This window comes from Geotrypetes seraphini, chromosome 9, assembly GCF_902459505.1.
Source record: "Geotrypetes seraphini chromosome 9, aGeoSer1.1, whole genome shotgun sequence".
In the NCBI taxonomy this organism is placed as follows: domain Eukaryota; kingdom Metazoa; phylum Chordata; class Amphibia; order Gymnophiona; family Dermophiidae; genus Geotrypetes; species Geotrypetes seraphini.
Window position 1 is genome coordinate 9,607,532 of NC_047092.1, and position 25,430 is coordinate 9,632,961.

At 39.6% G+C, this 25,430-nt stretch overlaps 1 protein-coding gene across 5 annotated transcripts in view; it reads left to right on the forward strand.

The window, feature by feature from the left end:
* The window catches only part of SFMBT2 (Scm like with four mbt domains 2), a 243,407-nt gene that overhangs the window by 154,887 nt on the left and 63,090 nt on the right, over positions 1–25,430 (forward strand). For all 5 annotated transcript variants that reach the window (XM_033959308.1, XM_033959310.1, XM_033959309.1 and 2 more), the window contains one exon: positions 9,458–9,584. In XM_033959308.1, coding sequence (XP_033815199.1) covers positions 9,458–9,584 — 127 coding nt within the window. The remainder of the gene's footprint in view (positions 1–9,457; positions 9,585–25,430) is intronic.

Consider the following 25,430-nt stretch of genomic DNA (forward strand, 5'->3'; position numbering starts at 1 on the left):
TAGGCCTCCTCCTCCTCCCTTCCAGCCACACTTGATCACGTCTCACCGCTCCTGTCCAAGCTTCATTGTCTTCCGATAATTTCCAAAGTCCACTTCAAATGCATCTGCCTAACTTTCAAGATCCTCCACGGCATTCTTCCTCCATTTATTCCACTTTCTTGGAACTCCTCAAATCTTAATACCACCAGAACTACCCAAAAGTTGAAACTATCCTTCCCTTCATCAAAAGGCATTTCCCACCCAGGAAAGCTGGGGACTTCCCTCCCCTTCAGATTCACCGAGCTCTGGAACAACCTTACCTCCCCTCTTCGGAACCTGAGCTCTCTCCAACTTTTCCGTAAACATCTGAAAACCTGGCTTTTCTCAAAAATGTAACACTCCCCCCTCCTTTGATATCCTAGTCCTTTGATATCTTAGTCCTCCAAACTCTCTTCTTTCCTCCTATCCTCTTCCTTTCCTCGAAGTTCCTTTTTCATCTCAATTCCTGTAAACCGTGCCGAGCTCTACGACTGTGGAGATGGTGTGGTATATAAACCTAAGGTTTAGTTTAGTTTAGTTTATATCGGCGTTCACTATTTTCCAATCGTCCGGTATCTGTCCTGTTTTGATTGACAGGTTGGCAAGTTTTTGCAGTAGTTCTCCGATTTCCACTTTTAGCTCTTTCAAGACTCTCGGATGAATTCCATCCAATCCAGGAGATTTGTCACTTTTGAGTTTGTTGATCTGGCGGTAAATCTGGTCCAAGTCCACCTCTACTGTGGTAAGTCTGTCCTCTGTTACTCCTTTGAACACTTTTACTGATTCTGGAATTGTTGCAGTGTCTTCCTTTGTAAAGACAGACGCAAAGAAGGAATTTAGTCTTTCTGCGATTTGTTTGTCTTCCTTGATGTACCCTTTCCTTCCCTGGTCGTCCAGTGGTCCCACTGCCTTTTTTGCGGGTTTTCTCCCTTTCACGTACCTGAAGAAGGGCTTAAAGTTTTGGCCTCCTGTGCTATTTTCTCCTCAGTCCTTTTTGGCATCCCTCACCGCCCTGTGACACTTCTTCTGATCATCCTTGTGTTTGTTCCAAGTTTTGGTTGTTTTCATGCGTTTCCATGCTTTAAAGGAGTCCTCCTTTTCTTTTACGGCTTCCTTCACCTCTTTAATAAGCCACACCGGCTCTCTCTTGCCTTTGATTTTCTTTGTTTTGGACATCTGCGGAATGTAGAGGCTTTGTGCCTCCATGATTGTATTTTTCAAGAGGGACCATGCCTGTTCTACCGTTTTGACTTGGCCCATTTTTTTTCTTGATCCGTTGTTTCACTATAGCTCTCATGCTATCGTATCTTCCTCTTTTAAAGTTTAAAGCCGTGGTTGAGGTTTTAGTACCTTTCCCCTTCCAGACATCGAGTTTGAAGTTGATCATAAGAACTGCCATCTCTGGATCAAACCTTCAGTCCATCAGGTCCAGCGATCCGCACACACCTGGCATAATTTTATTCACCCATATCCCTCTATGCCTCTCATAAGGAGATGTGCATCTAGTTTGCTTTTAAATCCTAGAACGGTGGATTCCGTAATAACCTCCTCTGGGAGAGCATTCCAGGTGTCCACCACTCGTTGCGTGAAGCCGAACTTCCTGATATTTGTCCTGGACTTGTCCCCCCTTAGCTTCAGTCCATATCCTCTTGTCCGTGTCACATTGGACATTGTAAATAATCATAGGGTTTTGTTTGTATAATATTGGTACTTTTAGTTTTTGGTCCCATATTTGTATGGGGGTTATCTGTGTTCTGATAGGAATGAATGTTGAGAAGCATACATTATGTTTTGTGTAGTTTAAATTTGTGGTTAACCTTTATGTGTTGTTGATAAGATTATATTGTGTGTGTATATATGAAAAATGAATGGAAAAAATTGTATTATAATTAGTACTATTAGGGGGGCGGAGATTAGGCAGGGTCTGGCCCGCGATTTAGCCTGTGTTTTGGATTTCAGCCCCTTAATGTGATTGAGTTTGACACCCCTGTCTTAGAGAGCGGAAAAGATAATGGTTAATGGATGGACCATTTAGCCTTGATCTGCCATCATGTTTCTATGTTAATTTAAAAACCAAAGTTGTGTAATCCAAATCACAGTATACAGTAATATTTAGGAAAATATCCAGATAACCTTTGAATAGAAATTAGAATTCAGTCGGTGCGGTTGTTTCTTTTGGTAGAGTTATTTTTCCTCCTCTGTAAGATTGTCTATATCTAGGTCAGTGAAAATGTACTGTGTGAATGACCTACATAGACCATTTCATTTGCCCTGAATTGTGCTGTCGTTTGAGACATCCTCTGTTGATGTGGCAAGGTGCTCTGCTTTTTTGTAGAGTGCATAAAAAACTCAAATCGTCCAAGAGGATGTATTTGAAGACAGTAGGACAAAGAAACTTTGTTCAGTGTTGAAGTATGATGGTAAATGTCCAGAGTCAGTCGCCATCCTAAAATTTGGATAAACATTGTAATGAATAAAAGGCATGAATGAGAGTCCACCAGTACAGGCAGGGAAGGAAGGAACAGAATTTGCAAACCAAGAGAAAGAAAAGCTCTTTAATGAATTAGATCAACAAACATAGAAAAACCAGGATAAGGGTTGATATTCAAAGCAATTTAAGCGATCAGAATATCTCCTGATCAGTGAAATTGCTTCTTCAGGATTATCTGCTGATATTAATTGGCACTTAACTGGTTAATGCCACTGACTGTCACTACAGACAACTAAACTTAAAGCCGGCTATTTTGTGGGTGGTCCAGGGATGGATATTCAACACTTGAACTGCTTATGTTTAGCAGTTAGATCATTTCACTCTAACAAAAGATCAATAGTCTGACCTAGTGGTCCAAATAACAAATATTACAAAAATGAAACACCTCCCCATTAATGAATGACCCGTAATGTCTTAAGGCTTACTTATTTTTGTTTGTTGCGTGCTTCTTTGTGTTACTTACTATTTTTAATGGGGTAAATAAAAAGCCTCAGAATCTGGAGCTATATACCCAGTCCGGGTTCCAAACGTGATAAATCACTTTGCTCCTGATAAAGTCCTAGGCAAAAAACCCTGTAAAGTTATTTTTCTTTTTATATCTCTTTTCATTATTTTTTCTCTTTCAAGCAGTGTATTGTTATGGGACATCGTGCACTTCTATGCCATTAGTGAATCCATGCAGTTTGATAAATGTAAAAGAGTCCTGCAATTTAAACAAGCTTCAGCCTCAAGATCTGTCACTGAATCCAAAACCAGCAGTTCAACAGTGATTTCCTGATGTCTGTGTAGATACACAGGAAAAAAGGAAGCAGTTCTTATTGTTACGCCCTTAGGTGTTATCTCTGGGAGCTCATTTCTTTTACGTTTCTCCTGTAAATGCTTAATTCAGTATGAGTCAAATAAGTATCTTTTCTTTGATCCCAAACAATTAAAGGCTTTTCTTGAAAATATGCATAACATACAGGTCCAGATCATAGGTCCAAGGGAAGAAACTGGAAATTAGTTTATTTAGGAAGAATGAAATTAATTAGCTGTTGAGAAGTCATCAAATATTTTGTGACTTTTTTTTCCTAATTTTGATGTGCTTCTTTTTCTTTTTGTTCTCTCTCTCTTTAATTAGAGGACTTATAGAGGAATCTGCTATTTAAATTTACCCAACAGTACGTTCTGTAAAAAATATTTTATGTTGATGAATATTACTGATTTCTGTTTCTTAATGCATGTATGTGCTATATTTCCAATTAAAATTGAGTAAATAAATAATTTTTTTTAAAAACAGTAATTTTAAACACTTTTCCTCTTAGCTTTCCCAGAAAGAAAAACTTATCTCTCTGTCAACTTCTGATTTATTTTCTCTGTTTTGGGGTTTTTGGTTTTTTTTAAATTCTCTATGAATCCTGTTTCTTTGCTGCTGCAGTTATCGATGCGGCCAACGTTTTGCAGGGAATATTTCACTCCTGTTGCATCAGGGTAAATGTCCAGCAGCTCTCTTCATTTCTACAAACACAGAGATTCTTGTTAGCAACTTAGGGCTCCTTTTACGAAAGTGTGCTAGCGTTTATAGCGCACGCAGGATATTACCGCGCACTACGCGGTTAGAACTAACACCAGCTCAATGCTGGCGTTAAGGTCTAGCGCGTGCTGTTCCGCACGTTAATGCCCTAACACAGCTTAGTAAAAGGAGCCCTTAATATTTTCTTGTTCACCTTAACTATTTTATCTCTTACCCAGTCTTCCATGTGACACTGCTAGTTTTCTCAGACGTCACCAAAATTAAAGATAGTAAGTAGCACAAAGAAAGTAAACAAATAGAAATGAGCAAGCCTTAAGACATCATGGATCATTCATTAGTGGGGTATGTTTAATTGTTATAACAACAGCAGTTAGATCATGCCACATAAAGGCAGTCCTATCTTTATGCGGCCTTGCTTATGCGGTTAAGTGATGAATATCACACTTAACTGGTCACATAAATTGAATATTCAATGCCAGTGCCCAAACCTGGCGTGACATTGAATTTCCAGGAATAACACCAGTGGTGGCTAAAAAAAACACTCGCCACCACTGGCTGAATGTCAATCCCAAAGTATTACTCCAGGAACCACAACTTGATCAATAGATTGATAGTTGTAAACCAGGACAGTGGGTTACAGATGAGACAGTTCACAGCAAGTACAGAAAATACTGGTAAAACAAAGGCAGATTCTGAATGAAAAATCTGGAAACAGTTACTCATCTTAAGCTAGCTACGAAGGTCTGATGAGACAGAATTTCTATACAGAAATACACAGTTAGATGGTATGTAAAGAGTTGCCCAAGGTTTCTCTTGATTCCCAACAGGCATGCCAAAATATGCCTTGTAGGCATCGCACATCTTAGCAGATGCTTCTGTGGAGTACTTGTTCTCTCTTATCTTGATAAATTGACTGCATACATAGCAAAATGCATCTGCCAGATGTTTGCAGCCTCTGGATGCCATCTAAAACAGTGCAGATATGTTACCACTTAGGCAGTTGGAACTGAGCTAAGCTGGTGGGCTTAAGATCTCTATAATTATACTTTATTACTATTTATATTTATGGAAAGTTCTAGAAACTTCTTGAAGTTACTCTAAGGGGCCCTTTTACTAAGGCCTATGGCCAAAATTAGCACAGCAGGTGCCTACCACCTGCAAAAAATGGTAAATTTCAAAATATGGACAGTGTATTTTAAAGGATTAACTGAATAAAAGAAACGTCAAGAACATTGGATTTCCACAGTTCCGTTTGTTTGGGTTGTTCTTCTCCTATGGAAATTTGGGTCTTCTCTTGTGGTATTTTTTAAAATCATAGACCATTGTGGTAAAAGCTCCAACGCTCATAGGAATTCTATGAACGTCAGAGTTTTTACCACAGCGGTCTGCATTAAAAATCCCTTAACTTGTTAAAAGGGAACTTAAATGAGTTACAATGAATCCTTGTATATTTTACATTACATTACATTAGTGACTTCTATTCCGCTCGTACCTTGCAGTTCTAGGCGGATTACAAAGAAGCTAACTGGACATTTCCAGGAACATTACAGTTTAGGATTGAAAGGATAGTGTGTTAAATTGTCTGGTATATCTTCCAAATAATTCACAAATTCTTTATAATTATAAATTGCTCATACTATTTTGGTTTCCCTCAGATATTTATAGACTTTTAAATATTTGCTTACAGTTTTGTGGAGCACCCAAAAGAATATATGACTTGAATGCATTTGCAGAGTCCTTTCCATGTCTAATTGAGCTTCCCAGCCAGTTTTCTATTGTCAGGCCACCATGAAAAAGAGGATGTGAAAACATTGTAGATTCAGCTTCCTTTGTTTTCAATATAGTCTCAAATTGTACAGTGGTAGATTTTTATTTACTGGTTAGTATTGTAGGAATGTGCCTCATGCCTCGCTGGCCACTTGCTAAACTGACTGGCGCGTTCCAAGTGCTCTCTGATCAGGCACTCATTGTAAATACATGCTTTTAATCCTACCTCTTCATCATGGCACAGCACACAATACCTGAGGGTTAATACAGTGCAACAGCTTCCCATAAGGTGTTTAACAAACACAGGCAGTTCTGAAATGACTTGGGGCAAATGAAACACTCCACTTAGCTTTTACTCTTTAAGAGATCGGTCTCAAGTACTCAGTGAATGAAATGATTCTAGGTTATTCCTGTTAACTAGCACTTGGTTAATTTCCTAAAAGCGAAGTCCAAAGGCCATTATTGAGATGGCCTGGGGAAATCCATTGCTTATTCCTAGGATAAGCAGCATAGAATCTGTTTTTGCTACTTGGGCTCTAGCTAGGTACTTGGGACCTGGTTTGGCCACTGTTGGAAACAGGATATTGGGCTTGAAGGACTTTTGGTTTGTCCCAGTATGGTAATGCGTATGTTATGTTCCTTCAGTGTTTCTAGATTTGGCTGTTTTTATACTGATTGAAAAATCATACCTCTTTTCAGTATTAAACACACTTAAAGTATCAGGAAAGTTGGGTTTGTATGTTATAGACTTAAAATTATAGAGCTCAAAATCAAAGAAAGTTATACATTTGCTTATGATAGAAATCCAAAGTACCCCAAATACTAGAGCCAACATTATTAAATAACCTCAAACAGGGCTCCTCAAATATCATTTAAACAGCAGCAACAATTTCTAAAAATATAGGCCTTCATCTGTGAGAGAACACCATACTGCAATTGGCATTCTAATGTGTCCACACCACCACCGGATATTATCATTAGTTAGGAAAGCAATAAAAACCTACCTCTTCACCTAACTCACCTGCCTGTGACCAAAGAAATGTACATTGGTACTAGATCATGTACTGTAACTATGGCAGATTTAACCTGTAAACTGTATATTGGTATTAGACCCCTAGTATGCGTCAAGTTAGGATAAAAACTTGTATCGTAAAATTTGTACTGAATCTATGGCAAATCGTAACCTGTTAACTGTACATTATGTATATTTAATCTGTAACCTATTCTGAGCTCTTTGGGGGAAAACGGAATAGAAAACAAATTCAATAAATAAATGAATGAATAGTCCAACAATATCTCACTAGCCTTCTTTATTAATATGATAGAAATTTTTCTCAAACATACTTTTCTTTTGTCTTTTTCTTAATCTCTTTATATAACCTATTGTCAAATATCCATATCCAATTACAGTAAAACCTTGGCTTGCAAGTAACTTGGTTTGCAAGTGTTTTGCAAGACAAGCAAAACATTTGATTAAATTTTACCTTGATATACAAGCAATGTCTTGCAATACGAGTACATACAGTATACACACATCACATTATCACAACTGAGCCAAAGGTTCTTCTCTCTCTGACACTGCGGGAGTGTAGTGACTGTTCTAAATTAACGAAGTCTTGCAATACAAGTACGTACTGTATAGTATTTTGTATTAAAGTTTTTGGGTTGTGGAACAAATCGTCGATGAGTTTCCATTATTTCCTATGGGGAAATTCGCTTTGATATACGAGTGCTTTGGATTACAAGCATGCTTCTGGAACAAATTATGCTCACAAACCAAGGTTATACTGTATTTCATTCAAGCGAAATGTCAAAAAGGCGTAATTATCTTTAGCATTGTACAGCAACATATTCAGCATTTCTAGTCAATCAAATCCACACAGTTCTCAAATTCCCTGACACAACATCATGTTCCAAGCCTTTGTGCTTTGTAATCCAGCTACCTCTCCTCCCTTGTAACCGAAAAAAAAAGAAAACCCCAAAACTGTTGTAACTTCACTGGAAATGTCCAGTTAGCTCTTTTGTAATCCGCCTTGAACTGCAAGGTATAGGCGGAATAGAAGTCCCTAATGTAATGTAATGTAATGCTTCAAGGTACAGCATTCATCTGCCTCTACTCATGCTCTATATCTACTGCGACCTCACTGAGATTCTTTGCTTGTGTGCACGTTTTCAACCCTTGATATAGATAAAAGTAGCCCCAAACTAATTTAATGGCAATGTGTGGAAACGTTTTCCTATAATTCACCATTAAATTTTACTTTTTAAGTATGAAACTTATCATATACAGCTTTGGACAAGTTTATACTAAAGGGGGAAAAAGACTTCAAGGGGTCGCGGCTGCCTGATTTTAGAACTAGTCTTAGGAGGTCAACCACTTGCAATAGATAAAAAGTAGGCCATAAGCTTACTAAACGCCGCCATGTATAATTAGGGTCCATCATTGGAGAGAGGCAAAGATGGAATCACCACTTATACATTTAAGGTCAGTATTCAGCCACTAAATGGAAAAGTTATGCATTAAATGGATAGTTGGCACAGTCACCAGATGTATATTTAGCATCACTAATTAAACAGGCAGCACCATTGAATTTACCAATAACATTAAACCACCAGTGCCAGTTAATTTTCTCTGCTGGCTGGTCTAGCCTGTTTTTATTGTGAAGTGCAATTTGTCCAGTTAGGCCGACTGCACTACACTGGCTTTGAATATTGCTGAAGTCTTGTATATCTTTTGAGTCTGCCTTGATGCTAATCTGACGATGCCATGGCAGTTAGAAGGAATACTGACTGGCGCTACCCGGTTAAGCTGCTGCTGAATATCCCCTACTTACACCCCTTTATCTCTACCCCTATATTATTATGTAAAAAACTGTTACTGATATTTTAGCATTTTAAAATCTAAAGAAAATTGTACACTTTTCTGACAAATGTGTTTCTTTCATTCCTACATATTCTGAAAGGCCAAAGAAAGGATCCCTCTAGGACAGTGTCTTATGAACTTTGCGAAACCGTGGTGGCCGTGGCATGAGACATCCAGAAGTGTGCAAACATCAACGTGATGATGTCACATGCATGCAAGATGTCATCACATCGACATCCATGCATGCACAAAGGCCCTCTAGACAGGGTCCTGAGCCGCTAGTGGGGGGGGGGGGTGCTGGAAAGGATGAGGCGCAGAGAGGAGAGGCGTTGGCTCACTACCTACAGAATGTGTCATTTGCTGTGAGAGGCACATCCTGTAGGCAGTCAGCCAGTGCTTCTCCTCTCCTGTGTTTCGTGGCACACCTGGAATCTCGACGCAACACACAGTTTGTGATACACTTCTCTAGGAGAACACAAGTTTTCAGGGACACTTTCTTTTCACAATGCAGAAGTTGTAAAGCTACACAGAAGTCTAAAGTTCATAGTACAGTACTGTTAATGTTAGATGATTTCATGTCATGAAACATGATCACAGTAAGATGATGTGAGATTTTGTTGTGCTATCTGTAAAGTCTTTCATTAGGGAAAGTGATCACTGTGAGGTACAAAGTTATCTTAAGTTCTTCTTAAAATATTCTTGATACTATTAATTTATTGTTTTGTGTTTTATTGAATGAATTGCTTAAGAAGTACATGTTCTCATGTACGACTGCTTAACATGTTACAATTTTAACCCTTTTCAGACTTCAAATACTCGTGGCTTTACTAAAAACATGAAACTTGAGGCTGTGAACCCCAAAAGTCCAGCTGAACTCTGTGTTGCCTCTATTACCAAAGTTAAAGGAAGATTAATGTGGCTTCATTTGGAAGGTAAGTGCGAAGAACTAAGGCCTTGGCCACAATTTTGTATTTTTTTGTAGTAACCTTGAGTCTTTTCTTTTTTATTATAAATGGGCAAAATTATGTACTTGTGTTGACCACGTGTAAGAAGAATGCACCTATTGAATGCACTAAAACCATTTATCTGCAAGCATTTAAGCATCTGCTAATGGATCATCTGATTTGAGATATGCTTACTGGAAAGCTTCTCAGTGCTAGAAATTTAATGAAATTCTTGTATTACTACAGTAAATGTCAGATTTCATCAAGGTTTTTTCACTCATAGACATAAAATGGGGAGGGGGTGGGGGAAACCACAGCACAAGTTAGTTATCCCTTAATAGATTTGAAAACTTTAAGGGAACTCAAGTAAATGGTGGCATCAGTTGTTGAAATGCAGAAAAGCAGGAGAACAAAGGGAAGAGTGTTCAGCATCAAACTGAAATGAGAGAAGGGTCCATGTGCTTTCCAATCCATTGAACTGAAGAATTTGGTAATCTTGTTTTGAAAAAAAATAACATTAATGGTTTATAAATATGCCAGAAGATCTGGAGGACCTGACCTGCACATGGCCAAAGGACTGGAAAAGATCAGTTTTTATCCCACTGCTGAAGAAAGGCGATGCCAGGGACTGTACCAGCTATAGAACAATCGCCCTGATCCCAAATGCCAGTATTATAAAGAGCTTCACTGGCTTCCTTTTGAAGCCAGGGAGTTGTTCAAATTTAGATCTCTCTGTTTTAAAGTCCTTCAAGGACAGGTTCAGGGGTATTTAGTGGCACAATTTAGCTTTGTCAATACTGATCGCCCATTACAAGTCACTTCATTATTTGTGTTCTCTTCAGTACGAGGTTGTATTTATAAGACTTTTTACAACGATCATTCGCTTTTCAGACAGCTAGCTGAAACAATGAACTTTGGAAATTGTTATCGTTATCTTCATTTTTGCATTTCAGAAAATTGTTGAAATCATCACTGTTCGTTAGATTTCTAGGAAATTGATGGTCTTGGTAGCATATGTCTCTTTAAAGGTATGGATTGTTTTCAGTGAGTTGTATAGGTCACTATTTCTGTACAGTTTCTCTTATTATTTTCTGTACACTGCATTGAACTGAAAGGTATTTGCGGTCTAGAAATGGAAATGGAAGAGCTTCCTGATACCCAAGCTGGATTTCTTAAGGGCAGAGGGATCCGTGATCACATCACAAACTTGAGGTAGATCATAGGAAAGGCAAGGGAGTACCAGAAGAAGCTTTACCTGTGCTTCATTGATTATACCAAGGCTTTTGACTGTGTTGAGCATTACATGCTTTGGAAAGCACTGAGTAAGGTAGGAGTGCCAGAATACCTGATCAGGTTAATCAGATTGCTCTACTATAATCAAGAAGCTACAGTGCGAACCAAGTATGGAGATACAAAATGGTTCAAGATCAAAAAGGGTACAAGACAAGGATGCATTCTCTCTCCTTTTCTTTTCAACCTCTATGCAGAATTAATCAGGAGGAAGCTGAACTTAGATGATTCAAGTGTTGGGGTGAAAATAGGCAGAAGAATTATCAGCAATTTAAGATACACAGATGATCCTTCCCTGCTGGCAGAGAGTGAGAAAGACCTCAAGAAGTTGATCCAGAAGAAAGTGAGAAGATGGGACTTTATCTGACCATCAAGAAGACCAAAATCATGACTACCACCAACAAGAAAGTCCACATAAAGATCAACAATGAAGAAATAGAAGTAGTTGACAGCTTCATTTTCCTTGGGTCCCTCATTAATCACAGTGGCGGATCGACAGAAGAGATCAAGCGCCAATTAGAACTGGGGCATGCAGCCATGGTGAGCATGGACCAAAAATGGAAGTGCAAGGATATCTTAGTGTTGGGCAGACTGGATGGATCATTCGGGTCTTTATCTAGAAACATAGAAACATAGAAAGATGACGGCAGAAAAGGGCCACAGCCCATCAAGTCTGCCCACTCTATTGACCCACCCCATTAAGTCTGAATGCTAATGACCTAGTTCCTTTACTCGACCCTCGTAGGGATCCCACGTGGATATCCCATTTATTCTTGAAGTCGAGCACGCTGGTGGCCTTGATCACCTGCACCGGAAGTCTGTTCCAGTGATCTACCACCCTTTCTGTGAAGAAATACTTCCTGGTGTCACCACTAAATTTTCCTCCTCTGAGTTTGAGCGGGTGCCCCCTTGTGACCGAGGGTCCCTTGGGAAAGAATATATCGTTTTCCACCTCGACACGACCCGTGACGTACTTAAATGTCTCAATCATGTCACCCCTTTCCCTGCGCTCCTCTAGGGTATAGAGCTGCAGTTTGCCCAGTCTTTCTTCGTATGAGAGACCCTTGAGCCCCGAGACCATCCTAGTGGCCATCCTCTGGACCGACTCAGCTCGAAGCACATCTTTCCGGTAATGTGGCCTCCAGAATTGCACACAGTATTCCAGATGGGGTCTCACCATGGTTCTATAGAGTGGCATAATGACTTCAGGTTTACGGCTGACGAAGCTTCTATTGATACATCCCATCATTTGCCTTGCCTTTGATGAGGCCTTTTCTACTTGTTTGGCAGCCTTCATGTCTGCACTGATGATTACCCCCAAGTCCCGTTCCTCTGAAGTCCTAGCTAGCGTTTCTCCATTCAAGGAGTATGTTCTGCATGGATTTCCTCTGCCGAGATGCATGACCTTACATTTTTTAGCGTTGAAGCCTAGCTGCCATGTCGAGGACCAGTTTTCTAACGTGATCAGATCTTGTGTCATACTATCCTGGAGGTTACTTTCACTTACTATGTTACACAGTTTGGCATCGTCGGCGAACAGTGCTACTTTACCCTGAAGCCCCCGGGTCAGGTCCCCTATGAATATGTTGAAAAGGGATGGTCCCAGGACTGAGCCCTGCGGCACTCCACTAGTCACCTCCGATGTCTCCACCTCCACTAGTCACCTCCGATGTCTCCACTAGTCACCACCTGCCGTTGTCTACTATGTTACTATCAAACAAAGACTGATCACTGCCATTGTGCTTCCAATCACGACATATGGCTGTGAGACATGAACACTTGCAAAAGCAGATAGAAGAAAAATTGATACCTTTGAGCTGTGGTGCTAGAGAAAACTTCTAAGAATCCCATGGACAGCTAGGATCAACAACAAAGATGTTCTTGCTCATATAAACCAAGAGTTGTCCCTGGAAGGCAAGATTACCAGACAGAAACTGACCTATTATGGACATGTGATGAGGGCAAATTCACTAGAAAAGGAGGTGCTACTCAGAATGGTCAGTGGTAAAAGGAAGCAGGGGAGACCAAAGGCCCGTTGGCTGGATACCATCAAGAATGACATGGAAATGAACATCAAGCAATTGAAAGAAGCCATGGAAAACAGGGAAGCATGGCGAGAACTGGCCTACAGAGTATCCAAGAGTTGGACATGACTGAATGGATAGTAGCAGTGGTAAATATGCGTACTGCTTTTTGTCATACATGATATTTGGGCTGATTCATTTTTGTGTAGTTAAAATTCAGCCACACAACAATGGTATTTGCCGTCAACATTTACTTGGCAAATTCTATTGGTCACATGTTGGAAATGTCATACTGATTAGCAGCCAGTATATGGCTGCTCTGATAATGTGACATGGCTCAAATGCGTCTTGAGTACAAGTGGTTTGGTTGTTCACTTTCACATCACATGCAAATCGCACAATCAGATCCACGAGCACAGCTGGGAATGAGATAATTGTGATTACTATTCAAGTAAAGAGGAATTTACATTAAGAGCTAGGCAGGTGTTCAAGTCAGTCTTATGTTCCATGAATGCATAAATAGCCCCTACAGAATAGAACTTCTAAAAATAAAAAGTCTATCCGATTTTCAGTTGCTTGCAGTACTGTAAAGTGCATGTGTACTTTTATGCCTTTGGGCCTAATAGTTATTTTCAAAGGGAAAAGCCCCCAGGACCTGCTATTTCTACAGGAGGCAGAACAGGGGAGAAGGGGGCCAAGAACTCTAAGATAATTTTGAAAATCAAATTTATTTGCATACTTTTCTCAAATTAAGCGCTTGCTTGGGGAGTGCCTTTTATAACCCTTTATTTGGCATTGTTGCTCAGAAGCAACACGTGTCTTCTATGGCTCTTATGGGAGACCTGCATTTCCAAATGCCTGTTGCTTTCGTTCAACGTCAAGTTACCTAAAGCAGCAGTTTCACCATCTGCCAATTAAAGGGTTAATCTGTCTGAAAATGTGCATTCAGTCAATATACACACATACTTTAGCTGCTTTGAGTGGTGCCTTGCTTACCCAGCTGAATCTCTTTAAAAGACCCCTAATTTTGAGTACCTTGCATAGTTAAAAAAATTTTAACACAGAGGAGGTAGGTTCTCTTTGCAGATTAGTCAACTGAAAGTGCAAGCCCTCTACATCTACTTCTGAAAATTCCATGTAAGCATCCTCTTTTACTCCCCGGTTACATCTCTTCACACTCTGGCTAAAAACAGAGGAGGGCCAATTTAGATTCATTCACTTACTTGGGTAAATGGTTTTGAAAATGCCATCTGAGATCTATTGCCTCTCTATCATTGCTTTTTTTACACATGCTGTTATAATGTTGTTTTAATAAGGGAATGATAAAATATATTTCTCTATTTGATTTCTGCACTACTCTTCCTTTTCTGATTTACAGAAGAATAAAACTGTGTGGGAGGCAAAATGAAAAGGTTTGAATCGCACTATAATTTCCTAGTGAATAGAAAATAACCTGGTGCTTTGCCCTTTCTCAAACCTTAGCATATCACAAGGGGCACATTTGATAGGATGTCTAAGTCCGATTTTGGACGTCCAAAAATCAGATGGAGAAAATGTCCATTTTCGAACCCACAAGATGTCTTATCTTTTTTCAAAAATGGCCTACTAGATGTTTTGTCCAGTTAGGTGTCTAATTTTTTTTGCCATTATCAAAAAAAGGTCCAAATTAAAAAGCCCAAAACAAGTCATTTGCATGTGGGAGGGGCTGACATTTTTAATGGTCTGGCCACACAAACATGCCAGCAGAGCAGTGGGGGGCACATTAAGGGTGCCAGGAATACATAGACCCTGTACATTATATGGTGAGATCTTCAAAACTCCCCCAAAACCTACTGTACCTACCTGTCTACTACCTCAGTAGCCCTTATTCCTGCAGTTTTGGTGGGTTCACACTTTCCACTATAAGTGTACTAGTTAGAGTGTTATATGGGCCTGGGTCCCCTTCTCTACAGTCTACACCACTGCCTACCAGGCTACTCCAGAGAACTGCTTGCAGCTCTACTAGGACTGGCCGTAGTATCTGCAGCTGTCATAGAGACAGACATGTACTGTTTCATGCAGATATTTGGGGAGTGGGATGTGTCGGTGACAACTGGGGGAGTGTAAGGGGGTCATATTTTCATCCTTCCAAGGTCATCTGGTCAGTTTGGGTATCTTTATGGCCCTTATTTGTTTTAAAAGCAGGGCTGGCTCACAACGTCCAAATTGTGCCCTGGACGTTTTGTAAAATGTTTATCATTATAAAAGCCCACCCTAATCCCACCCAAAACATGCCTCTAACAAGCCCCCTTAAGATTTAGATGCACTGGAGACAAAACTATCAGAAAGTCAGTTTTGAAAATGCCCACTTGCACATTTTGACTAGTCAGACATCCAAGTGCCAGTTTATGCCGCCAGCATACCCCTCCCCCCACAGCAGCCCCCTTTCCCTCTCCCCCTGGTCCCCTGTTGTGCAATGGCTGCCTGCCCTGTGCCTGTTGTGCCATGCCTGCGTGCTCCGTGGCCCCCTTCTGTTCCCCCCTGATGATTGCTGTCTGCCCCCCTCCCCCCAAAGCAGCCCCCCTTCCCTCTCCCCCTGGTCCCCTGTTGTGCAATGCCTACCTGCCCCATGGCCCCCTTCCGTTTCGGGTAGTCCTTTTTTACTAAGGTGCAGTAGCTGTTTTAGGATATACCGGTAATGGACATTAGCACACATTAGCATTTAGCGTGCACTACTATTTACCGTGCGCTAAAATGGCTAGCGTGCCTTAATAAAAGGACCCCTGTGTTTTTAACATTTTCTTAAGACACAAAGTTTTAACCAATTTCCTGAACTGAGGTAAACTGGCAGCAGAGTTGCGTGTGAAATGTAGTTAGGCGTTGCTAGGCATCTGCAATTAGGGCACCTAGCGGTGTTTAACCTTGGTGCCATTTATAGAAATGCGCATAAATGCCAGTATTTTAGTCATTTAAGTGGCCACCCATGTCCTTAAAAATCCTCTTGTAGAATATCGACTATCATGAAAGTAAGTGCGTTATTTAGTTATTTTTATAAAAAATGTATTACTCGCATACATACAACAATTCTGAGCGAGTTACAATATCAACATACATGGGGTCCTTTTACTAAGGTGCACTAACTGATTTAGCATGCACTAACGATCAGCACCTTAGCATTTAGCATATGCTAATCATTAGCGCTCTAAATCGGTTAGCACGCCTTAGTAAAACAATATCACAAACAGCAATACCAAATGAAGACAAAACATGTCATAAACTATATCATAAAAAGAAGTATCCCCCTAGTTGCATCAGTTGCCAGAGACAAAACTAACAAAACATAATCTGACTCATAAAAATCTTCCTGACTCAATCATTTATCTAAAACATTTCTGGAAAAGCAGAGTTTTAACCATTTTCCTAAATGAAAGCTAACTAGTAGCACTCCTAATATCCAATGGTAGTGCATTCCAAAATGTAACACCGAAAGCCCACAAGCTTTATTTGCTTAATGGATGAAACCTCAAGGCAAATCTTATCTGTGGATTTTAGCATTAGCATTGTTTCATGGTATGTGCTTTCACGGTGGGGCTATACAGGAATGAACTGTGACCAGAGCCCATACTTATAGAAACATAGAACATGACGGCAGAAAAGGGCCACGGCCCATCTAGTCTGCACACACTAATCGCCCACCCCCTAACTACCTCCATGAAGAGATCCCACATGCCAATCCCATCTTTTCTTAAAATCTGGCACGCTGCTGGCCTCAATTACCTGTTGTGGAAGATTATTCCAGTGATCAACCACCCGGTGAAGAAATATTTTCTGGTGTCGCCATGAAATTTCCCACCCCTGATTTTCAACGGATGCCCTCTTGTTGCCGTGGGTCCTTTAAGGAAAAAGAGATCCTCTTCCACCTCGATACGGCCTGTGACATATTTGAACGTCTCGAACATGTCTCCCCTCTCTCTGCGTTCCTCGAGTGAGTACAGCTGCAACTTACCCAGTCGTTCCTCATACGGGAGATCCTTGAGACCTGAGACCATCCTGGTGGCCATTCGCTGAACCGACTCAAACTCTCCACACATCTTTTTGATAATGCGGCCTCCTTAATTTATGAACAGAGAGCTGCATGGGATTGAGGATCGTGGGAATCCTGCAGGAGTGAAAAAAGTTGCTGCAGGAATCCTGTGGGAGTGTAGTCAAACTCTCTGGCATTGCCAGAATGAGGCTTGGAAAGCTTTGAACGAGGCATAGTATTTAAATTGATGTAAATTGAATACCCCTGAATTTAAGCATTTTTATTCATCATAGGCATTCTTTCATAACACATCTGAAAAGAAAAGGATAATGACTATTTGAGAAGTAAATTAGTGGTATCTAATTGTACTGTACAATGTATGTTTTCATTCTCAAAGTCAGGGCTAATTAAAATAAGGATTAAATATGCACATACACAGAGCAGGTGCAAATACAGTGTTTCATCTGGAGGTTGTATATGCCAAAAGAAACAATTTCACAAAACTTTTTTTTAAAAAATCTATTGAGTAATAGAACTGGGTTTTATGTCCTGAATGTTATATAAGATTAGTTTGAAATGTTAGCCGAGCCACCCAGAAGCTGTTTCTGAGTATTAGCAAGAAAGAGGGGCGATTGCCCCGGTATGAAATAGTAATTTTATGATAATAATTTTATTCTTATATACTGCCAGACCAGGATGGTTCTAGGCGGTTCACAACAAAAGAAGCTGGTACTTACAATACAGATAAAATGTATCAAATTATAAATGTAAAAGAACTCATTAGAAAATTAAAAACGCGATGCATTAGGATACAAACCTATCAAATAGTTGTGTCTTTAACAATTTTCTAAAATCAAGATAAGAAACCTCTAGCATAATTTTTTTAGCGGCCTGAAACAAGAGGGTTCTCTCAAAGAACTTCTTATAACGACAGGATTTTGTAGAGGGATATGAAAACAGATGTGCTCTGTGTGTAGTCTTATTTGAATAGCTCAAAGAAAATTGAGGAACAAGATAGCCAGGTGACATACCGAAGATTGATTTATAACAGATGCATGAAAATGTAAACAATCGGCAACCAGTGAAGTTTCTGATAAAAAGGAGTAATATGCTCCCATTTTTTTAAGAGTCGAACTGCAGTATTTGAACCACTCTCATATATAATATTACAGTAGTCAAGAATGCTTAAGATAGAAGACTACACTAACAAACGAAAAGAGGCTTCTCTCTTGATTACTGCAATGAGGGATCACTTATCATGCAGCTTCTGGCCACTTGTGGCAAAGACATATTTGCATTGTAGAAGAGCATTGTGATTGATCAGGTAGATATCACATTATTGTGCAATAAATTTCTACTTGCTCTCTCATCACCTTGGGTATTTCTGCCCACTATCTGATACAATAAATTATTTAAGGATGTTAGACCAATAAGTTGCATAGATTTTACCATACTTCCTTTATACACAGCATAAGCAGTATAAACTGTTTTTTGCACAGCCATTTCTGGCTAGTTTTGTACATTAAAATATATTTCAGCTCAGATTCATCTTTTGTTTGTTTATTTGCTTATGGGGTTTTCTGGCAACTATTTTCTGCTTTTTTTAAGTATCAGCTCAAGCAAAACCATGAGTCTTCATGCACAGCTACCCAGGATCCCATCATCTCCCATTTTTTTAATTACTTTCTGTCTAGGATTTCTGTAGCGTAGAGCAAATTGGGTCTAAAATGGTTGTTTCCAAAGGACTTAAAGAATATATGAAAAGGCCTACCATAGGCTAACTTAAGTGAGTCTGTCCTTAATATTAGCTGTTCCCAAGTAGAACTAAATAAACTACTATCTTTTTCTAAACAGTAGATTTACTTGCAGTAAGAGACAGGAGTATCATAATCGTGGGTGATCCGATCATAGGACCTCTTATAATTTCCATATTATTTCAGGTCCACATCCTGACTCCAAATTTTAATCACTTACGCCTGTCCCATCCTACCTGCCTCACCTATTTTGTGTAACAGCAAAATCACACAGTTGTGGTGGGCACTCTTGTAATGAGAGATAATTTTCTTTCATCAGCAGTTCTTCAAAGCAAATACATTGCATGGCTGCGCTTGCCTTTAGACCATAATGGTAATGTTTTGAAATAAGAATTTTATGAGGGGCAATGCTGGTTATTACCCCCTGAGGAAGATCTGCTTTGGACAGATTGAAATGCCTGTTTCTCCTGCCAGAAGGACTTTGGGAGTTGCACATTCTCAACCAGCGCTGGTTCATGGGTTTGAGATAAGTGTTTCTTTCCCTCTTAACACATGATTTGAGGGTTTGTACTCACTACTTTTGTGATTAGTGGTTTTTATTATTTTTTTTATTATTTTTCATTACTATACAATATGTTTTGATGATATAGCTCAGGAAGCACACACCTGCAGATGCAGTTCTGTAGTTTTTTTTTACACAAAATAGGTGAGGCAAGTAGGATGGGACAGGCGTAGGTGATTAAAATTTGGAGTCAGGAAGTGGACCTGAAATAATATGGAAATTATAAGAGGTCCTATGATCATCGGATCACCCACCATTATGATACGCCTGTCTTTTACTGCAAGTAAATCTGCTGTTTAGAAAAATATAGTAGTTTATTTTGTTCTACATGAGAACAGCTAATATTAAGGATAGACACATTTAGCCTGTGGTGGGCCTTTTCATATATTCTTTAAGTCCTTTGGAAACATCCATTTTAGACCCAATTTGTTCTACACTACATGTCATTCTGGGTAGGATGATTATACAATAAGAAAGTCCTCTTCTTCTAGGTAGCTGTGGCAGCAACATAGTTACAGAGGCAAAGCCAAGATTTCTGATGCTGCTTTGCAAACAAATTGGCTCCCCCTGCCCCTACTGCTTCCTCCACTATCATATTATGCAGGAAGGAGCTATCCCCTTGGTTCCTTTCTGTGTGGGATAAAGCTGAACAGCCAAGCCAAATGTGTGGTCACAGCCAGCGCAAGCAGTGATCATGATGGGTTTTGGTACCCCCAACAATCAGTGCTCCCTTGCCATGTTTTACCATGTTGTGCTGGTCCTGACTAGTTAAGAGCATAAGAATAGCCTTACTGGGTCAGACCAATAGTCCATCTAGCCCAGTAACCCGTTCTCACAGTAGCCAATCCAGGTCACTAGTACCTGACCAAAACCCAAAGAGTAGCAACATTCCATTCAGAATCCCAAAGAATAGCAAGATTCCGGGTCCCAAAAAGTAGCAACATTCTGTGCTACCGATCCAGGGCAATCAGTGGCTTCCCCCATGTCTTTCTCAATAACAGACTATGGATTTTTCCTCCATGAAATTGTCCAAACCTTTCTTAAAACCAGCTATGCTATCCGCTCTTACCATAACCTCTGGCAATGCATTCCAGAACTGAACTATTCTCTGTTGACCATTATTGGAGTTCTACTGGAGCCAAGGTCTATTGCACTTTTAGCCACTTAAGTGCCACGTTGCATCATGACTGGGAGTCCCATCTTTCAAGAGCTGTGATCAATGCCTTCAAAGAAGCAGAAGCCAGGCTTGAAGACAGGACATAAATCTTCCATATGGCAGTGAACTGCTGTATTAGGGAATCAGTTGTCTGGCTCCACTCAAATTAATTCTTCAGATATTATTTATTAACTAAGATGCCCTATGGCATAGTAGCAAAGTAGGGAAAGAGGAATACAAAAGGACCAATATCGGTGTCCTCAGCTTTCACAGTTTCTCCTTTATGAACCTACTTCTGGAACCTTGTTTGAAGGATCAGTTGTATCAGGACATGTGTGAATCTGCCTAACCATCATTAAATATTCTGTTCTAAACATTACTGAATACATCCAAAGGAGTGATTGGGACACACACAAGGCAGACTTGAGTTCATCTTTAATAGTTAAAAGTGTGTCAGAATATCTGCAAGTAAAATTTTAGGGTTTCCCCTCCCAAAAGAAAAAAAAAAAATCAGAAAGTGTAAGAAATGAAGTCGTAAAAAACTGCAATAAACCTGAAGCTCCACTGCCTCTCAATATCTCTCTCGCTTTTCTCTCATACACCAACCAGAGAACTCCGTTCCTCAGATAAGTCACTCTTAGCGTTACCCTTCTCTTCCCTTGCCAGTTCCAGACTTTGTTCCTTTCATCTAACTTTCCCCTATGCCTGGAATAAATTACCCGAGTTTGTCCGTCAAGCCCCTTCCCTTGTTTAAAAGCAGACTGAAAACCCACCTTTTTGATATAGCTTTCAATCCTTCACCCTACTCCTCTGCCCTCCAACCCAGCCAGCTGATTAACCGTTCCTCTTAACATCCTGTTTGTCTGTCTTGCCTGTTTAGATTGTAAGCTCTTTGGAGCAGGGACTGTTTTCTTACTCTTTGTGACTCTGTGCAGCGCTGCGTGCGTCTGGTAGCGCTATAGAAATAATTAATAGTAAAATAGTCCAAACTCTCACCGGCTATAATCTAAGACCCCTTACCCGACCCTTGCCCCCCAAGATCTCTTTTTTCTTACCTTTCTTCCCACTCACCTTACATTTGACCCCTTATATTGTACCTGTTCCATGCTTACATATATTAATTGTATCTATATCTGCTGATTGTACCCATTCACTGATTGTTCAGCCCTTCTTTATTGTAAACCGCCTCGAACTTCTATGGCTTTGGCGGTATATAAGAAATAAAATTATTATTATTATTACTGAGTTACTGAGGATTTACCAGCTTCATGCCTTCTAATTAGACTTGCTAATGTGTTTTGAATATTCCGCTTCTCTAAAGGAAGCAACATAATGTATAGCTTATTATGAAACTAATTATTATAATAGATTGCATATATAGTAGTGTATTACCTACAGATAGATACAGTATGTCTGCATGCATTCTTTTGTTTTCATTGAGTGACTTTGTTTATTACAGTATTCTTAAATATGTGATTGATATGCTTTTTTTTTTTTTTTTTTACCAAAGAGGGGTTATTTGCTTAACTTCAGGCAAAATAAAGGATTTTATTTTTTCCCTTGTCACATGTTTGAAATATGCAGGTTAGGGTGGGGGACAATAATCCAAAACCACACAAATAGTGTTTCTGCTGTCATTGCACACATGATAGCCCTGTGAAGGAAATGGAAAGCAGCTTCTGTAAATGATATCAGTAAAGCAATCATCTGCCTTTTATATATATATATCCTCTACAGCTGTATGTCCTCCTCTCGTGTGCATTTCAGAAAACAGAACTCTTTATTAATATAAGTATTAATCCATGTGCATAAGCCTCCAAGGTTGAGGAGCTGGTTTATTAAAAGTTTGTTTCAAGCTTCCTTCAAAATGCATGCATTGCATTAGTAGTTTCCTTACTGAAAATGTGTTTCTGTTTTTTTGTTTTGTTAGTAAATTTGGTGCAAGTTTTGCAGTTGAGAATATAGAGCCAGATTCTAAAAAATGCACCAAACAATTCAGCACTGATAAAATTCAGCGCTCAAAAAGGACACCTGGGGATGAGCACTCTTTATAGAATAACTTTCAGCGCTGAACTTGGCACTCAACTTTGGGCATAAGGCGTTACGCCAGCTGAAACCTGATATAAATGCTGGCATGCAAATTGGGCGTGGATCTCTGCTATTCTGTGACACTGCATACATCTTTTCTGTCCCGCTGTTTCCTTATGTTGGACATTGTCTGCGGTGGATTTTGTTCTTCTGTTTGTGTGCCCGGCTTTAACCACTGTACCACACTCTCCCCTGGGAATGCTTGACTTAGAGTTCAGTAGCTGCAGCCAGGAACAAGTGACATATCTGACTGCACTTTTCAAATATAATATTCTTACATTTCAAATTCCTTTGTTTCTGTACAGTCATCTGATTCCATACATGCCAACAAGGAATCTTCATTCCCCATCTCAGCATTTGTTAATTGAACCATCATTTCAACAAATGTTTCTGGATGCTAACCAGGAGTCGAGTTTCTCAGTGACGGCCCCAAGCCTTTGGAACTCGTTACCACTTTATCTGAGATCGGAAAAATCTCTTACAGTCTTCAAGTCACAGCTGAAGGCTTATTATTTCAGAAAGGCTTTTGACTGTCAATTCCTACAGACGCTTCCTATCCCGGAATAAACAAAACAAAAACAACTTTATCCCCTTAACCTCCTTTTTTTCACTCAGAGAATAGTTAAGCTCTGGAACATGTTCCCAGAGGATGTGGTAAGAGCGGATAGTGTAGCTGATTTTAAGAAAGGTTTGGACAAGTTCCTGGAGGAAAAGTCCATAGTCCGTTATTGAGAAAGACCTGGGGGAAGCCACTGCTTGCCCTGGATTGGTAGCGTGGAATGTTGCTACTCTTTGAGATTTGGCCAGATTCTAGGGACCTGGATTGGCCACCATGAGAACAGGTTACTGGGCTTGATGGACCATTGGTCTGACCCAGTAATTCTATTCTTTTGTTCTTATTAATTTCGCTTTCCATTATAAAAATTGTAACTCATCCCTTCCCTGAATATCCTTTTGTCCCAGTTTGTTTACAGTGCAGTCTTTCCTCATCTGGGTTTTTTAAAATCTTGTACCCATTGTTTTTAACTTTGTTAATCACCTTGATTTCAAATGTTCCTGCCTGGCTTTCAAGATCATTCACGGAATCCTGCCTCCTCTTATCCCACTGTCTTTCAACTCCTCCAGAACTGCCCAAAGGCTTAAACTAGCCTTCCCCTCTCCACGTGGCATCCACTATTCAGGCAAACTGGGAAAATCCCTTCTCTTCAAAATCACAGGTCTTTGGAACGACCTCACCACCCCGCTGCGGAACCTGAGCTCCCTTCAGTTATTCCGCAAAGAACTGAAAACCTGGCTTTTCAGCAAATTGTAGCTCTATCCTTCCCCCCTTTCTCTCCCCCCTTCTACACATAAGTTCATGTAATCCTTTTTCTTCTTCTCTACCCACTATTTTAAGTTCTTGTAAACTGTGTCGAGCTCCATTCTCATGGAGATGATGCGGTATATAAACTTAAGGTTTAGATTAGATTAGATTAGATTAGATTTGACTACAGTTGTTAAGAAATGCGGTATATCAATTAAACTAACTGTAGAGCTCTTAAGTATTGAAGTACTACAATTTAGTGACTCCCACATTAATTTCACTGTAGTAAATAAAATATATTTATCTGCAACTTACCATAATAGTGTTAAGAAAACTACTGTAGATCTTCACTTCTGTTTCACATTCACTGTTTCTGAAATAGTCTTATTGTTCCTTCTTTGCACTTTATTCTATCTGAAGAAACACAGAAATGTATAATTTATATGGGCTCCAATATTCAACAGGACTTTTCCTGCTAGGAGTGACTCCTACCTGGATATGGTAAGTCCCATTTACCAGGTGATATTACATTACATTATACAGGACTTATATCATGCAGATAGTTAATAATAAAATGGTGTGGTGGCTGTGTTAGTCATATTCCGGAAGAAACTGAAAACTCATCTATTTGACACTTAGGGCTCCTTTTACGAAGGCGCGTTAGGGTTTTAACGCGCAGAATAGCGCGTGCTAAAATGCCACGCGCACTAGCCATTACCGCCTCCTCTTGAACAGGCAGTAGTTTTTTGGCTAGCGCGCGCTAATCCAGTGCGTGCGCTAAAAACACTAGCGCACCTTCGTAAAAGGAACCCTTAATCACTGTATCCTCTCCTACCCCCTCCACCCCTCTCCCTACCCCCTCCTACCCTCCTCTTCTCTTCTCCTTCCTCACCCCCCCTCTTTAAGTCATCTTGAGCCTACCTATGTATGAGCGACACAGAAATAGATTTCTGATCTGAAGAAGAAGGGTAAACTTCGAAAGCTCATCATAAAATGCATTGAGTTAGTCCAATAAAAAAGTATTACCTTAGTTCCGTTGCTTTATTTCTATATAGAATTCCAATTAATTCGTAAGTTTCCCTTTAGATTATTGTTTATTATTCAGACTCATTGTATGGTATTGTACTTAGACTTATTGTATTGTATTGTATTTAGACTCATTGTAATGTACTGTATTGTATTGTTATTTAGACTCATTGTACGGTATTGTAAGTAGACTTATTGTATTGTATTAAGATCTTTTGTTATTCGCTGAATGTCCAGCCTTCTTACAATGTAAACCGCCTAGAAGTCGCCTGACTATGGCGGTATAGAAAAATAAAGTTATTATTATTATATATTACCAAAAAAATAAAATTGAACCATTCATTTAAAAAAAAGATACTCCTAAAGGAAACACCTAAAAACATACCTGTTCTTGAAGTATCTAGGTAGCTGATCTGCACAATCTCTCCCATCACAATCTCCCATCTCAATCTCTCCCATAACAACTGATATCTTAAACTGTCAGCCACTAATCTCCAACTATGTAAGTTCCACTCAATCTGTAGCATCTTTCTAATCATTGTAAACCGCATAGAACTTCACGGTCCTGCGGCATATAAACTGTTATTATTATTATTAAAATTAACACTAAACTGTGACATTTGATTCT